We start from the raw sequence: 16,281 nt of genomic DNA, 5'->3' as shown, positions 1-16,281 counted from the left end.
ATTACATCAAAAGCTCTGGCTGGCTGTATACTTTTGTCTGTTGGAGGTCTAATAAGGGTATCAAAACTGCGCTTAGTGCTACATGGGGAGAACCATAGTGGTACCTTGACCATTTCACCTACCTACCTTTATTTGGCCTCTACATGGTAAAATTATGTTTATGTTACTCAGAACCTATCAGTATTTGTTTATAGATTTTCACAATATAGGGACCTAAGGAAAAACAAACACGGTGTCGTTATCTGTTCAATGTGCCTTGACATAAACTATACATTCATTACCAAAATTTCAATAATGCCCCAACTGTTATAGAATTTGCAAGTAACTAGGCAATCTTTGGCGTAAGTTTAATCATTGTGAATGTTTCCACTTAGTGACGACCATTGTGATTAGTGTGCTCAGAGCAAGCGGGCATTTTTATTTCATTCAGCGGTAATTTGTGTAAAATATCGTCGGAAGGAACGAAAATAGTTTTCTGGCTATAATTAGTGAAATCCAGTTGATACGCAAATTGAAAGAGTTGGAATGGTAAGTGTAGTGATTTAAAATTCAGAAAGCAAACACGCTTGTATAGACAATCGACGCAGATGGCGTTCAGACGCTTTCCACACTAACGCGCTTTGTTCCTCTGCTTATATGTACTATTTAGAATTATTTGGTATTCAAGATATTTAATTTGATATTGTTTATGTTCAAACTTCTGGGAATTTAAGGGCTTTCAATATTTTTTTTTAATAGTTCAAGACCTCAACATAACCTCAAATATTTGTTCACATCCCAGGAAAAAGTTGCGAACTCGTAAATAAAGATGTAAATTTTTGTATATCTCAATTGCAGAGTCCACGTACCCGTAGTCGTAGCATTTCCCCGCGTCGAAGTTATAGCAAATCGCCCGCGCGGCGTAGCAATGGACGTCGGTAAGTGCTAATTTCGTTTTACAGTATAAGTAAGTATGGCTTTACTAACATTTACTTCAATCTATAGCCGGCATTCTAGAGAAAAAGTGTATAACTCTCGAAGCCGTTCAGCCTCACGACACCCTCCTTCACCACCACCGCTACCAGCTGGACGTGCCGGCCGTTACTCGGATGCCAGTAAAAGTTCTTCAACGTAAGTGGGCAATAAACAAATTGAAATTTTGTTTCTAAGAAATACGCCTTTTCATATTAAGATCTACGAACGCAGCTTACTTCCAGCTTTTGAAATTATAATTTAACTTGTTTTCCGTTGCTATGGCAACCAGTTTTTATTTATATTGAAGTTACTAGATTCACAAATTGCATAGATTTTCAAGGCTGCAATAATTTTATACAGGGAAAATGTATTACTTTCTAGTAAGGCATGTAAATAGGGGGCCTTATTTTCCAGCAGAAAAAAAATTATAACCAGGTTTCACGCTTGTAAATAGCGTAATCCGAAATGGTGTGAGCAGTAATTTTTCGTTGATGGGCACAAATAACTTTAAGCTGTGCATTTGCCAAGTAAGTTTTCGCTAACGTGATGGTTATTTTTTCCGTTTCAGAATAGTGAAATTGTAACAAATAACGTATGAACTCAAATACTGAAAAGCAAGCATACTTGCAAAGTAAGATTTTCGAAATTTCACACAGAGTTGAATAGAACGGAAAGAGTTTCAACTTCAAACGATCGATTAATGAATTGAAAGAATTGAAAATGTGGCAGAAACGCAAGTTTTAGCAAGTTTTTCAGCTTAGTACTAACTTATGAATTGATCTCGGCTTTCAATACAAAACAAAACAACAAAACACAATACAAAAATATCAAGTCAGTCTCAGAACCGCAAGTTTAGCAATTGAAACACAATTTAACATCTCAATCAAACTCAACTTAGAGGGAGCAAATGCACAAGATGAAAACAGAATTCAATACGAATAGTTCTTTTAAAAAAATTAACTCATTTATGGAAGTGTATTAACTACTTTCAATATTTGAATTTTTTGTTCTTTCGCATGTCAAAAGGTCACTCTCCCCACGTCATGGCCGCCGCGTTTCCCGTTCGCGTTCACGCAGTCCATACGACAAGCGACGTGCTAATCGCGTAAGTACAACAAACTACATAGTCAATTGTTATTATTATTAATCATAGCCTGTTATTTTTTGTCCATAGGAAAAGCCAGTGCAAAATCGCTGTATAGGAGTTTTCGGTTTGAGTGTGTATACGACACAGCAAAAAATACGCGATATATTCTCAAGATTTGGCCCAATCGAACGAATACAAGTTGTTATTGATGCACAGGTGGGTGTACAATAAACTGTGTTAAAGCAGAAGATTGCCATGATACACAACGCATACATTTTCAAATTGAAACATTTTTGTTAATCGCATGAAAAGTGGCTAGACTAATTCATTTGAAGTTAGAGATTATGAGTGTCACGCCAAAAGCTCAAGCGTGAATATACTAAAGGCTCTCTAAGACATTTACCAACCTTACAATGAATAATGCAAAAATTTCAATTCACATGTCTAAAAAATTGCACACATTTTTTGTAATATTATTTACAGACCGGCAGATCTCGAGGATTTTGTTTTATTTATTATCAGGATATAGCCGATGCTAAGGCAGCTAAAGACGCTTGCTCGGGCATGGAAATCGATGATCGTCGTATACGTGTCGATTACTCTACAACACAACGACCACATACACCTACACCGGGCGTTTATATGGGGCGTTATACGCGGTATGTACTTATGCATGTTATGCATTGGGTATTGTGCGTCATTCTTCAATTTTGTTTCATTTTCATAGGCGTGAACGTGATCATGATCGTTATCGTGATGATTATCGCTCCCGCCGTCGATCGGTTACGCCCCACAACAGCCGCAATAGCTATCGAGGAGATCGCAGACGCCGATACGATCGCAGCCGAAGTCGTTCCTATTCACCGCGTACGTAAATTGAAAGTGTGTGACTATTAGAATTAAATAAAATTTATTTGTTGTTCTTTTACAGGGCGTACGCGCTATTAAAAATATGTTCAACAATAAAAGAAACTTTATAATACGATATATACACGGAAGCCCACACCTTGGTAATGTAGTAACTGTGTCGCCAAGATATCGTTACCTATTTTTTCAAATGGACTTTTTGCTAAAATCAGGCAAAACAAAAATTTAGAAATATCAAGTTAGCTGCAGAACACAACTAAAACAAAATATAACAACATACTTTTGAATTATATTTTATTTATATTATTGGAGTTGTGAGAGAACTGCGCTAGTGTTTTATCCAGCATCGAATAATCCCATGTCATCATCATAATTTCATCGAACCGATTAAAATTTTTTCGCAAATCATACTACAAACTGAATGTGTCTTACTCGTCAAATGCTTATAAAATGGATGTTTCAATTCGTCACAACCAAGCACAATACTTGATTATTTCGCCCGAAATTGGACTTCATTTCATTTTTCAACAATGTTTATACTCGTATTGAAAATCTGATATTCTTTCTTATCATATTCTATTATCTTTTGCTTACCATTGTTACTAGCAATTAACACATTTTATTTGTTGATTTCCAAACACTTTCGTCTCACTTTGTGTTTAATAGTACATATACATATATAGTTGCATTGCAGTTTATAAATTTAACTGAAAAAAACAAGATCAACTAAATCTTGTGATGCAATAGCACTAGCTTTGTCTAATGTATTATATTACTATTTAAATGTATGCGTGCCCAGCAGAGGATTTCAAATAACAGTGGTGGGTACGTTTCGCGCCTATTTTTATATATTATAAAAAAATGCGAGACTTCAGCGTTTGTTTTCTTGTATGTACTTTTAATTAGTTTTAATGTTTACTAATACAAATTGAATAAAAGAAGTAAAAACGCACGTTTGGCTTAGTTTTCCTGTAAAATAAGGCAGGGAAGGAAAAGGTGGTAAAACAAAATGTGTGCTTGCCGACGCAATGGTTCGATGCTTTACGTTCCTACAAACGTCGTAGAAAAATAAAACAATTACTTTTGCATTAATCCAATAAAGAACTGTATTTAAATACGTATTAATGCAGCTAATTACTGGCATTGTGTTGTTGCGTTTGGCGTGAAGTTTTATATGCTATTTCCAACGTACTTTGTATAACTTGCATATCGCTTTCTATACTGCGCGCCCAATTCTCCACGTCACCCAATTCCTAAATTGTCAGCAAAATAAAAGATAAATATATGAATTCGCATCACATCCTTCAAAATGAGTTGCCTACCTTTAACGCGCTGCTAAAGTTATCGATCAATTGTAGCCACTGCTGCGTCTGTTTGGCAAAGTTGGTGGCGCCTACATGTAGCTGCTTCGCCTCGGCATCTAAGCGTTTTTGATTTAAATACGCTTGTGCCACACTTGAAAGTCAGAAGTAAATTTTTAAAAATTTCACAAATGTACATGCACGAACTCCAACACTCACCCAACATTTAAGTGGTCCACTATAGCCTGAGTAAGCTCGTTTGATGATTCAATGACGTCTTTGCGTCGTATTTCTAGTAATATTACAATACAGATACTAATAATAGTTGGACTTAGTTGTTATTAAATACCTTGTTCCTGTTTGCGCTTGGCCTGTTTCACTTGGTGCTCTTTTACCATGGAAGTCAACATTTTCCAATTTTTCACTATAGTTTGTTTACAAGTACAGATGATTTGTTGTTCTTAATTTCTTGTTCTTGCTAACCTTTAATTGTAGATGTAGGTGCCTATTCACAATAGTAGCGAGGTTTAAAGAGCGGGGATGCCAAGCTACTGCCATTTGCTATAATTATTTTATAATTTAGTAAACTATTTATAATTCGGTTTTCAAAATTTTCTATCCAACTTCATTCTCCAAAGAAACAATGAAATGGTTCTAATTTTCATACAAATACGAATTAAATTGTTATTACTTGGGTCTACTACGAATAGGTTATGTTATATTCTCATTTTTATTATATTATTAAATTTTTTACTTACTTATTTATTTATTTTTAATTCAAAGTCATGAAATAAACAACAAATGTTACAACGATGGCAAAACATAAACCATTATTATAAATGCATTAATCCTAGCTTCAACCCTCCAATCTTCCCAGCAACAACCACAAGGCGAAACACGATTATTTATACCCGTTTTCGGCTTGGACATACACGCCTGACTCACAGCAACCTCTTTCAAAACAACAACCCACAAAACCACGTTTGTCAATTCTGCAACGAAGAGACACTTTCTATCCAATACATCGTTACAAATTGTGAAGCATTACATTCAATAAGACAATCAATATCAAGCCACACAATAGAAGAACTTCTGTCCGAAGTAAACGCAGAAAACATTAAAAGTTTTATACACTTTATTTACAAAAAAAAAAAAAAAAAACACTTTAGTAATTAAAACTTGTTGGATCTTTGCACGTTAACGACCGCGAGAATCATAGGATATGGGACAATGCGAGAATAAAGATCCAACGGCTTCGTTGGCTGGGTCATGTCGTTCAAATGGATGCAAATGCTCTGTCTCTGAAAGTATTCGATGCGGTGCCTGCTGGTGATGGCAGAGGAAGAGGAGGGCCTCCTCTGCGTTGGAAAGATCGGGTGGAAAAGGGGTTGGCTTCACTTTGTTTTTCCAACTAAACTCGGCCAAAATCGCGTAAGCGGTTGTCGCGCCAATCACGAAAGATAATTAAAAATAAACTCGTTAATACTAAACTATGAATAAAAGCATTACTAGTTTTCCTTGCCTTCTAATCAATCAGTCCAGGTTTTTAAATGCTTTCCGAAGACCAAAAATCTCATATTTGTCATATTCATTGTCCTCTTTTTCTGCATTTTCCGAACAAGCATTTCTACAATTTCTGCCGCTTTCTCAGTCATAAGCTAAGGCTGAGGGTAGAAATATTATAAACGGATCAGATCTATCCAGAGTTCTATGTGATACGTTTTATAAATTTGGTACAGGACTAAAATTTTTCCTGCAACATTTGATTAGGTAAAATGCTTGGGTACGGATTTATTTAAGGAAATATTTGCATGTGGAACGAACTTCGTGTTTGGTTGCTTGGAGTAGTATGTAAAAGCAGTACACTTTCTTTTAAATATTGTCTAAACCTAAATGACGTTTTAGACACGTCTCCGGGGTCCTAGGACGAACAAGTGCATGACGTGTCTTAGACGTGAAATGCACGCAAGGGGTTGGGCTAATCAAAAGTGAAAATCAAAATAATGGACACGAAAGCAAAGACGGGTATAAAAGCATTAAAATTTCCTTATCGAACACCTATGTACCTTCTTAAACTAACGCTGCTTCCAAGAAAATAATTTCCTATGAAGTGATGGAACCCTTCAACTAGGACGGAAGGAGCGAAAAACATGCGAGTGGTGCTTTATCACTTGCTTGGCAAACTTTTGCGAGGAAAATTAAAACTAACTGTATAATAATCAGTGCTGAGCTGATAATTGAATTGATGTCATTGGGATCGATGTACAGCATTAAGAAATGTTTGGCGTTAGTTGCGATATTTATAGAAATCGTATAAATAAATTGGACGTCAATGCTCAGAGTTTTGTTTCGTATGTTCGCAATAAATTTCTCCAAAACTGCAACACTTTGCGATTTCGTTCTACCTGCATCATTATACGAGTACATATATGATTAAGCATAGAAGTGTTAAGAATACATGCATACCTACATCACAGGGCGACTGAATAAGAGAGTGTGCGATGCCTGCTCTACAAGCGCGTAACAACTTCATATAATGACTTTGTGTACAGCCGGAATTATAATGACCAGGAGTACAATTTTACGAATCTCAATTCGATCTCGGTGAAAGCGTCCAGTTCAGCCTAAGCGAAATTATAACTGATTGTTTTACAATGTCGACTGGTGTTATTGAATTTTTCCTAAATAATATATGAATTGCAGCCTTGTGGTTAAATCACATCCATCAATTTATACGTATTTTGATGTTTTCATACTTAATATGGCAGACATCCATTTCAAATATGTCTCACTGACCGCCATTCATTTTTGTTGTTTAATAAAAAAATCATTTTTCATAAATTTGTATATATATTTTAATTTAATTATATTTCTTGATTATTGTGTTTTAACAAATACAACATATGACTATAAATTTTTCAATTCGAATAAAATACTTAATATTTAAAAAATGCACTAACAAATGATTATTGTTTGGGCCTAAATTCATGAAAGTACAGTATACACTCATCCATAGTTATTTTTTTTTAAATAAATACACAAGAACTTTGTGAATTTATTATATTAATAAAAAAGTTCCAAAAAATATGTTCACGGTAAATGGAAGTAGCAGATTTTAACAGTTAAGTAAAATGAAATGGAAACTTAAAAAATATATAAAAATTAAAACAGAATATCATAAAAGTAAAATAAAATTAAATTTAAAATGATATGAAATAAATTAAAATAGCGTAAATAGAAAATATAATAAAATAAAACGAAATAAAATTAAATAAAAAATTGAAAAAATTAAAAAAATAGAAAAAGTAAATAAAGTAAAATAAAATAATTTAAATTGAAAAAATAAGTAAAAGTAATATAATACAATAAAAAATAGAACTAAATTAACTAAAAAAATGTAAGATAGCATTAACTAAAACAGAAAAGAAAATGAAAAAAAAACAAGACAAAAAACCTAAATAAAATTACATTAATAAATAAAGTAAAATAAAAAATTATGAAATAAAATCAAAAAATGTAAATTGAAAAACTAAATAAATAAAGTAAATTGAAATAAGCTGAAATATAAAACAATAAAAATATCAAAACGCAATAGGACAATAAAATTTTTTAATAAATTCACTAAAAAAGGTAAGATAACATAAACTCAAATAGAAAATAAAATAAAAAATAAAACAAGATGTAAAATTTTAATAAATTATTAAATATAAAATCACTGTAATTTAAAAATAAAATAAAAATTATAATGTAGTACAAAATTAAATAAAATTCCACAAAATTTGAAATTATAAAATTCCAAAAAATTTTAAAATAAATTTTATTTATAAATAAAATTTATAAATAATTTTATTTATATAAATTTATAAAATTCCAAAAGTTTTAATTTAAATTATATAAATTTATAAAATTCCAAAAATTTTAATTTAAATTATATGAATTTATAAAATTCCAAAAATTTTAAAAATAAGTTTTATTTATAAATGAATAATAATAAATGAAAAATAAAATAATAAATTTCCTAGAAAAAAATAGTCAATAAAAAATAAAATAAAATAAAATGAAAGAGATGAATGGGTTGAATTTTGATAGCGTTCTGTCAAGCGTATAGTATGTGCGTGTATATATGTATGTTTAGGATTGGAATAATCAAAATTGAGTATTCACTTTAGATTATTCACGGCGAGCTCGTTAGGTTGGCTGAAGGGTAAATTCATTAATTGATGAAATGTGAGATTAATAGCAAAATAGAAATTGACAAATAACAAGAAATAAGTTGTAAATCCTTGTCATGGCATCTGTTAATTGCAAAATTGCATGCGCAATCGTCTGATTCAAAAAACGTGCTCGATGTGAATACCGTCAATTATATGATATTTTACTTTTCGGTTTTGTAAGTTTCAACATTTCTAAATGCTTACATTTTGTATTGTATATTTTATGTAGATCGTTTATGCATTTATGAATGTGGCTTGCTTTTGTGTGTATTTTAGGTATTCGTATGTAACTATTAATGCTTTGATATTTTAACATTTGGGCAGCAAGGCCCTTGCAGTCTATATTCAAAAATACCGTTAAGTTCAGATAGTGCGTTCGTAAGTTGTGGTTCAATATTATCTATGTATGATGTAACTTGTTTCAAGTTATTTCGCAACTCATGAAAATTAATACATTTTTATATTTAAGTTATGTTTATCCTTGTTTTTTTTTTTTTTTGTTTTTGATCTTCACTAAATAAAGGATAATTCAGTTTATATTTATTTACATTTTTTTAGTTTTTCTTATGATTGATATTCGTAGTTTAAGGTAATGCTAAGGAGATTTAAAAAACAACTAAACAGCAACATTTTACAAAAATTTATGTAGTTAAATTTTATTTAATTGTTTTTTTTTTTTTCTTTTTTTAACAAATGAGCTACCAATTTTAATTTAGTAAACATTTTCTAAGTAGTTTATTTATTTAATTTATATTTTATATTTTTTCAATACAAATATGAAGGCATTATGTGTAGAAGAGAGTCTTTGTATTGGAATATGATGCAGAAAACTGTTATTAACACATCCATACGCATATGTGTAGGTATGCACATATATAAATAATTACATACACATGTATGTATGTATGTGTGTATGCTATGAATTATGTGTATGTACGTATTTTATTTGAGTGCGACTAAAGTGACGACACCAAACGCCCATTTGTCTTTTAAATATTTTGCAATTTTTTTAAATTTAAAATCCTGATGCTCAACACTTTCTGTATCGATATCTCACTGTAACTCTTCTTTATATCCTACACTAGAAATATTTATGCGTGTTTGACTTACACACGTACATACAAATGTATTATACATATATGTATGTATATATATTGGTCCACGCTCGTCTGTACTCCAGAACCTTGAACTTGCACGTGTTTAGGAAAATTTGGATACACAAACATACATATAATTTTAAATATAACATGCACATACACACATACATATGCACATATGTATGTATATATTTAAATACTAATTATTGATTCATTTAATTAATGTGGTTGTTTATTTTGAACAATTGGCCAAAAATATACAACGCCCACTCCACTCCACGCCTCCACCGATTGCACTATTTCATTTACCATTGTTGTGCTTTTTGTTGTTGCGTTGATGCGCCTCCTACACCCGCGCTACCATACAGGAAGCTCGATTGTCTTATCACAGATACCGTTGCTGCGGCTACACCTGCTTGTGGTGGCGGGGCAGGCGCTCGATGCTTTTTCACACCCAACGGAAAAACGGGTTGTGGTGATTTGCGTGCCAAGACCGCTGATGTATCTGAAGGTGTTGCTATTGCTGCTGCTGTTGCTATTGCTGATACTCCTGTTGGCATTTTAGTGTAATTGCTTTGTCCATCGGCATTGTTGTTGTTGTTATTATTATTGCCTGGAAGTGGCGCTATATTATACGGCAGAGAAATATTTGGAAGGATGTGAATTTTTTACAATGAATGAATGAAATTATGAAAGAATGTGCGTTTTATCGATGCTGAGAAGTTATAAGAGAAGAAAGAAGAATGCAGTCGAATTAAATCATCTCGTTGACCAATGAATGTGTCGTGCGAATAGAGTTCTAAACTGAAGAAAATAATCAAAATCATAATTAAATTTGTTTATTTGGATTTTCGCATATTTGAACAAAAGTGGTTTGGGTATTACAAAAGAAAATTATAATATGTGAAAAAAATAATCATAAATGTACCTAGCCCCGATAACAGTTTAAGTTGAAAAGTTTTTTCGAACATTTCTATCTGTCGTCAAGCAGAAGTCTTTGCGGTAGGAAAGGCTGCAGAAATAGCACTAGCAAGGACATCGAGCAACTCCAACATAAATATGTTATATAAATACGTTGACAGTCAAGCGGCAATAAAGCTAATAAACTCATATGAAATTTCATCTAAAAACTTTCTTAGGACTAGGGAAGCCATAGACAGACTAGGCGGACACAGACGGCTACACATCTATTGGGTACCCGGACATAAGGGCATTGCAGGAAACGAAATTGTAGATGACATCGGTATAAAATGACATCGCTGCGGACATGAAAACACGGCTGGACAGGGGATGGAATAATCGAGCCACTTGTAAAACCGCGAAAATCATGTGTACACAGAATGTAGACAACGCTAGGCCAACGGCAGATTCGTGCTAGCCCTGTCTAGAAAGGAAATCAGAACTATCATAGGTATACTGACAGGCCACAATTTGTTAGCGGCACACGCATACAAGATGGGAATTGCAAACAATGATAGCTGCATATTTTGCAATGAACTAGAAGAGAGGGAAACTCCTGAACACCTTTTGTGTTCTTACCCTGCATTAGCTAGAACCCGAACGAAATGTTTAAGGAGCTCTACAATATGAGAGGTTAGAATGTCTCTCGGCTTACTTCGATTCGCAAAAGACGCAGGCTTATTACAAGAAGCCGACTACAAGGAAACATAAGGGTCGAGCTCCATCTGGTACCACTAAGAACCAATACGTCTATGTGATGGCTTTCAGTCAGCCAGGTCAACCTAATCTTACCTAACCTATCTGTTCTGGACGTTTACTTTGTAATGCGGTACGATAAAAAAAAAAATTATTTCGGCGCGTACACTTCTGTTATGCGATGCGAAATATATATGTATATTCAAATGCGGTATTGCTACACAAAATACTAAATTTCCTTTCCATACCAAATTAGTACAAAAAAACAATAAAATCTTAAAACTCACACAACTCTATTAATTTTAATTCAATAACAGTCAAATATAGCTCATTCGACGCAAAATTAAATTTACTATAACAGTAGTGTACTAAAAAAATCCCCAATAACGGATAATATCGTAAAAATTATGTCAAAGTTGAAAAAATAGAGAAAAATTAAAAAAATTCCAAATACTTCCGTCTACAGTCTCGTCAGTTGTCATTTCAGAAAAATTGTCAACACACTGTCAAAAAGGCTTGTTTTTGTTCTTTCGAATTAAAAAAACAAATTCGAAATCGGATGGAAATTGGCGAAGTTAGGAGTGATTCTTCACATCAACCTACTGAAAAACGGTTTTATGGCCATAAAATGAGATTTTGGGGGTGTACTGGAAATTTCTCCTATACCATTTTGTTTAGTTTTTCTATAGCCATAAGTTGTGCTAGGTCTCCATAAAAGTATATTTAATTTTTTTTTTTTGTCACACAGTGCAATGAATTGAAATAAAATTCGGGACACATATTTTATATAACTTTTAAGTGGAAATAGCTAATGCAAGTACACGAGTCGCTCGTGATTGGTCAATAACGTTTGGGCATGAAAACACGAGTTAACTCGTGATGGGTCAACAGAGTGTTAAGAGTAAATCCCTTGTTCTACAAACGCACAACACAGGAAAGCTCGTTTAAATATTAATTTCTCGTTTTTCGCCGCAATTTTTCATTTGAATTGAGCATGGATTTAAAAAAAAAAATTAAATACCAGCTCAAATCAAAGTGAAACGGCCGTCACACGTAACACAAAAATTTAAAAGCTACCTTTTGATTGAAATTTTCTTCACACCTGTTTGTGCCATCTACGGATATGCACATAGAAATTTCACTCACTCAGATAGAAGGATTTGAATCCGATTTGCTCGTGCTTGGTTATATACAGTTAGAATTTTCAAAAAATCGTTTTTTTTATTTATTTTTTTTTCTTTGTGTACATATACCTATGTGAGAATACACACAGAAAATTTAATATCATTCCGGTGAATATTTTCGAACTTATACGCAAATTTGAAAAGGCGTTTCAGACTTAGACTCAAAGCCTTTCAAATTTTAAACGCGTTTTTCTCAAAATGGTTTTTTCAAAGTCGGTGACCTACATTACTCGAAAACGGCTAAACCGATTAGTTTTAAAATGTTAACACGATTATATTTTTAAATATTTTTTAGTAATTAAGGGGTAACACCACTGTAGAAATTTCAAAAAATTGATTTTAATTTTATAAGCTTAAAAAATTCTTTGAACCTTTTAAAATACAGAACAAAAAGTTTTATACGTTACCGAAGTTTATTTCATAAATATTTCAAGCTTTTAACCTAGCGTTAGTGACAGCTACCTAACGACTTCTCCAAATTTCCAAACTTTAAACGCGTTTTTCTCAAAACACGTTTTCTGAAATTGGCACGCAGCATAACTCAAACAATTTTAAATATTTTTAATCAGGTTTTTCACTACGTCTGTATAATAACCTTCTTAAGAGAAGAGCGTAGGGGATTTTCGATAGATTAATTTAAACGATTGTTATAATTATTTAAGTGCCGTTTTTTTAGTCCAAAATAGAGTTTTTTCCTTCAAATGCTTGCTAATTCCACAAAAATAAATATTTTTTAAATCCCCTACGTGTTTCTCTAGCTATTCTTATCTAGATTAAGAAAAAAAATGTTTCTTTGTTCCAGATTAAAATTTGCACCCTCTGTGCTGCGTGCCGCGGAGCTCCTTCAAGAGAAATCACATTACAAAAATGTCTCCAATGCCGCCATTTTGTAAAATTTTTCGATCAAACTTTGTAGTTTTGTATTTTAGTATATAAGTAATAACTTCCCAAATCAGAGTGATTGTTTCCCCTTTCCTTCTATACAAAAAAATTCTTTAAAAATCGTGTTTATTTTACGCGTGTACAGTGGTGTTGGTTCCATGTGTAGAAGTCCACGCAAGTGGGGAAAGTTACTGATCGCCATTCACTTGGGAGTGGCCAGGACGATTCTTCTACATATGGTTCAAGCAGCTCACAACGTCCGGGATTAGCCCACGTATCCTCTGGTTAGCTTCCGAACACCCGTTCGGGAGTGAGCTAACGTGAGAAGGCGAAACATTCCAGGATAGCTGGTTGTGCGCTGGGTTTGGGACCCGCCACTTAAAAATCCTCCCCAATGAAAAGATTAAAAAAGCCTCGGATGAGAACTGCCTTTACTGAGGACGACCCCTGCAAACGAAATAAGGAATATGATTTGAGGGCATGCACCTGGAATGTCCGGTCCCTTAATGGGGAAGGTGCCTCTGCCCGGCTGGTTGATGTCCTCGTGAGAATAAAGGCTGACATCACTGCCATCCAAGAGATGCGATGGACGGGGCAAGGTAAGAAAAACATAGGACCTTGCGACGTCTACTACAGCTGCCATGTAAAGGAGCGCAAATTCGGTGTCGGATTTGTTGTGGGAGAGAGACTTCGTCGCCAAGTACTGTCGTTCACTCCGGTGGACGAGCGTCTCGCAACAATCCGCATCAAAGCCAGATTTTTCAACATATCGCTAATTTGCGCCCACGCCCCGACGGAAGAGAAGGACGATGCGACCAAAGATTCCTTCTATGAGCGCTTGGAACGTTCCTATGAGCGCTGCCCCCGCCACGACATAAAAATCGTGCTTGGCGACTTCAACGCCAGGGTGGGCAAGGAGGGAATTTTTGGTCCCACAGTCGGAAAATTCAGCCTGCACAACGAAACATCCGGTAACGGACAGAGGCTGATCGACTTCGCCGGGGCCCGAAACATGGTAGTCTGCAGCACCAGATTCCAGCATAAGAAAATACACCAAGCTACCTGGCTGTCTCCTGATCGAAAAACGCGAAACCAGATCGATCATGTTGTGATAGATGGAAGACACGCTTCTAGTGTATTAGATGTACGTACGATCCGAGGACCCAACATCGACTCGGATCATTACCTTGTTGCAGCCAAACTGCGCACCCGCCTCTGTGCAGCAAAAAACGTGCATCTACCTACGCAAAGAATGTTCGACATCGAAAAGCTGCAATCACAACAGACAGCCAGGAGATTCGCCACTCGACTCTCACTCCTGCTCTCCGAAAGCACTGCCCAACAAATCGGCATACGCGAGCAATGGAGCAACATTTCTCGTTCCCTACGTACCGCCGCCGAAGAAGAAATCGGATTCCGGCGAGCCCGAAAAAACAATTGGTACGACGAGGAGTGTCATGCTGCCGCAGAAAGAAAAGATGCCGCCTATAGAGCCACGCTGCGATCGGGCGCAACGCGAGCCATGTGGGATCGCTACAGAGAGCTGAAAAAGGAAGAGAGACGTATTATCCGACAGAAGAAACGAGAGGCCGAAATACGTGAGTGCGAGGAGCTTGAGATGCTGGCCAATAGGAACAACGCCCGAAAATTCTACCAGAAAGTTCGGCGGCTTACAGAAGGTTTTAAGACCGGGGCGTTTTCCTGTAAGAACAAAGACGGCGATCTGGTGACTGACGTACAGAGCAATCTTAAATTATGGAGGGAACACTTCTCGAACCTGTTAAACAGTGACAGCTGCGCATGTCATAGAGAATGTGAAGATCCCGATACCCCAATCGATGACGACGGAATTGTAGTTCCGTTACCCGATCATGACGAGGTGAGAATAGCGATAACGCGCCTAAAGAACAACAAAGCCGCGGGCGCCGACGGACTCCCGGCTGAGCTATTCAAACATGGCGGCGAGGAGCTAGTAAGGTGCATGCATCAGCTCCTATGCAAAATATGGTCGGATGAAAGCATGCCTGCCGATTGGAATTTAAGTGTGCTCTGCCCAATCCATAAGAAGGGCGATCCTGCAATTTGTGCCAATTACCGCGGGATTAGTCTTCTAAATATCGCCTATAAGGTTCTAGCGAGCGTATTGTGTGAAAGGCTGAAGCCCACCGTCAACCAACTGATTGGACCTTATCAGTGTGGCTTCAGACCTGGAAAGTCTACCATCGACCAAATATTCTCAATACGCCAAATCTTGGAAAAGACCCACGAAAGGAGAATCGACACACACCATCTTTTCGTCGACTTCAAAGCTGCATTCGACAGTACAGAAAGGAGTTACCTGTATGCCGCTATGTCTGAATTTGGTATCCCCGCAAAACTAATACGGCTATGTAAGATGACGTTGCTCAACACCAGCAGCGCCGTCAGAATTGGGAAGGACCTCTCCGAGCCGTTTGATACCAAACGAGGTTTCGGACAGGGTGACTCACTGTCGTGTGACTTCTTTAACCTGATGTTGGAGAGCATCGTACGAGCCGCAGAACTTAATCGCTCAGGCACAATATTTTATAAGAGCGTACAATTACTGGCGTATGCCGATGATATTGACATCATCGGCCTTAACAACCGCGCTGTTAGTTCTGCCTTCTCCAAACTGGATAAAGAGGCAAAGCGAATGGGTCTGGTGGTGAATGAGGACAAAACGAAGTACCTCCTGTCTTCAAACAAACAGTCGGCGCACTCGCGTATCGGCACCCACGTCACTGTAGACAGTTATAATTTTGAGGTTGTAAAAGACTTCGTGTATTTGGGAACCAGCATTAACACCGATAACAATGTCAGCCTTGAAATCCAACGTAGAATCTCTCTTGCCAACAAGTGCTACTTTGGACTAAGTAGGCAACTGAGCAGTAAAGTCCTCTCTCGACGAACAAAACTAACACTCTACAAAACTCTCATCATGCCCGTCCTAACGTATGGCGCAGAAGCGTGGACGATGACAACATCCGATGAAGCGACGCTTGGAGTGTTCGAGAAAAA

General features: G+C 35.6%; 3 protein-coding genes across 8 annotated transcripts in view; 1 reads left to right on the top strand and 2 right to left on the bottom strand.

The window, feature by feature from the left end:
* Window positions 1–373: 373 nt before the first annotated feature.
* Window positions 374–3,860, top strand: LOC129244881 (transformer-2 sex-determining protein). The gene is made up of 8 exons (XM_054882776.1): window positions 374–528; window positions 838–917; window positions 985–1,110; window positions 1,981–2,059; window positions 2,129–2,257; window positions 2,525–2,700; window positions 2,769–2,908; window positions 2,973–3,860. The coding sequence occupies exons 1-8, from the start codon at window positions 526–528 to the stop codon at window positions 2,987–2,989; spliced, it is 750 nt and encodes a 249-aa protein (XP_054738751.1). The 5' UTR covers window positions 374–525; the 3' UTR covers window positions 2,990–3,860.
* Window positions 3,779–4,681, bottom strand: LOC129244882 (biogenesis of lysosome-related organelles complex 1 subunit 1). Of its 2 annotated transcripts, XM_054882778.1 has the most exons (5): window positions 4,559–4,681; window positions 4,429–4,501; window positions 4,231–4,363; window positions 4,027–4,161; window positions 3,779–3,957 (listed from the first exon to the last, which is right to left on the bottom strand). In XM_054882778.1, exons 1-4 carry the CDS (start codon window positions 4,617–4,619, stop codon window positions 4,039–4,041), a joined length of 390 nt encoding a protein of 129 aa, XP_054738753.1. In that variant the 5' UTR covers window positions 4,620–4,681; the 3' UTR covers window positions 3,779–3,957; window positions 4,027–4,038. The 2 variants fall into 2 exon arrangements, with proteins under 2 accessions (XP_054738753.1, XP_054738752.1); XM_054882777.1 differs by lacking the exon at window positions 3,779–3,957 and having other exon boundaries at window positions 3,990–4,161.
* A 3,556-nt stretch (window positions 4,682–8,237) lies between these two features.
* The window catches only part of LOC129246277 (uncharacterized), a 93,299-nt gene continuing 85,255 nt past the window's right edge, over window positions 8,238–16,281 (bottom strand). For 4 of the 5 annotated variants that reach the window (XM_054884967.1, XM_054884970.1, XM_054884972.1 and 1 more), the window contains one exon: window positions 8,238–10,145. In XM_054884967.1, coding sequence (XP_054740942.1) covers window positions 9,826–10,145 — 320 coding nt within the window. In that variant the 3' untranslated portion in view covers window positions 8,238–9,825. The remainder of the gene's footprint in view (window positions 10,146–16,281) is intronic. The other variant, XM_054884971.1, reaches the window with a different exon arrangement.

The sequence above is a fragment of the Anastrepha obliqua genome, chromosome 4 (assembly GCF_027943255.1).
Source record: "Anastrepha obliqua isolate idAnaObli1 chromosome 4, idAnaObli1_1.0, whole genome shotgun sequence".
Lineage (NCBI taxonomy): Eukaryota > Metazoa > Arthropoda > Insecta > Diptera > Tephritidae > Anastrepha > Anastrepha obliqua.
Note: the sequence above shows the minus strand (reverse complement) of the source record. Positions and strands in the feature narration are given on the sequence as shown.

Excerpts from the sequence above, each read along its gene's own strand:
- LOC129244881 (XM_054882776.1), top strand. Across the intron at positions 2,060-2,128 it reads ACAAGCGACGTGCTAATCGC|GAAAAGCCAGTGCAAAATCG; the intron begins GTAAGTACAACA and ends TTTTGTCCATAG. Across the intron at positions 2,258-2,524 it reads AAGTTGTTATTGATGCACAG|ACCGGCAGATCTCGAGGATT; the intron begins GTGGGTGTACAA and ends TATTATTTACAG.
- LOC129244882 (XM_054882778.1), bottom strand. The coding sequence starts at position 4,619 with ATGTTGACTTCCATGGTAAAAGAGCACCAAGTGAAACAGGCCAAGCGC. Across the intron at positions 4,502-4,558 it reads CAAGCGCAAACAGGAACAAG|AAATACGACGCAAAGACGTC; the intron begins GTATTTAATAAC and ends TAATATTACTAG. Across the intron at positions 4,162-4,230 it reads ACTTTAGCAGCGCGTTAAAG|GAATTGGGTGACGTGGAGAA; the intron begins GTAGGCAACTCA and ends CTGACAATTTAG.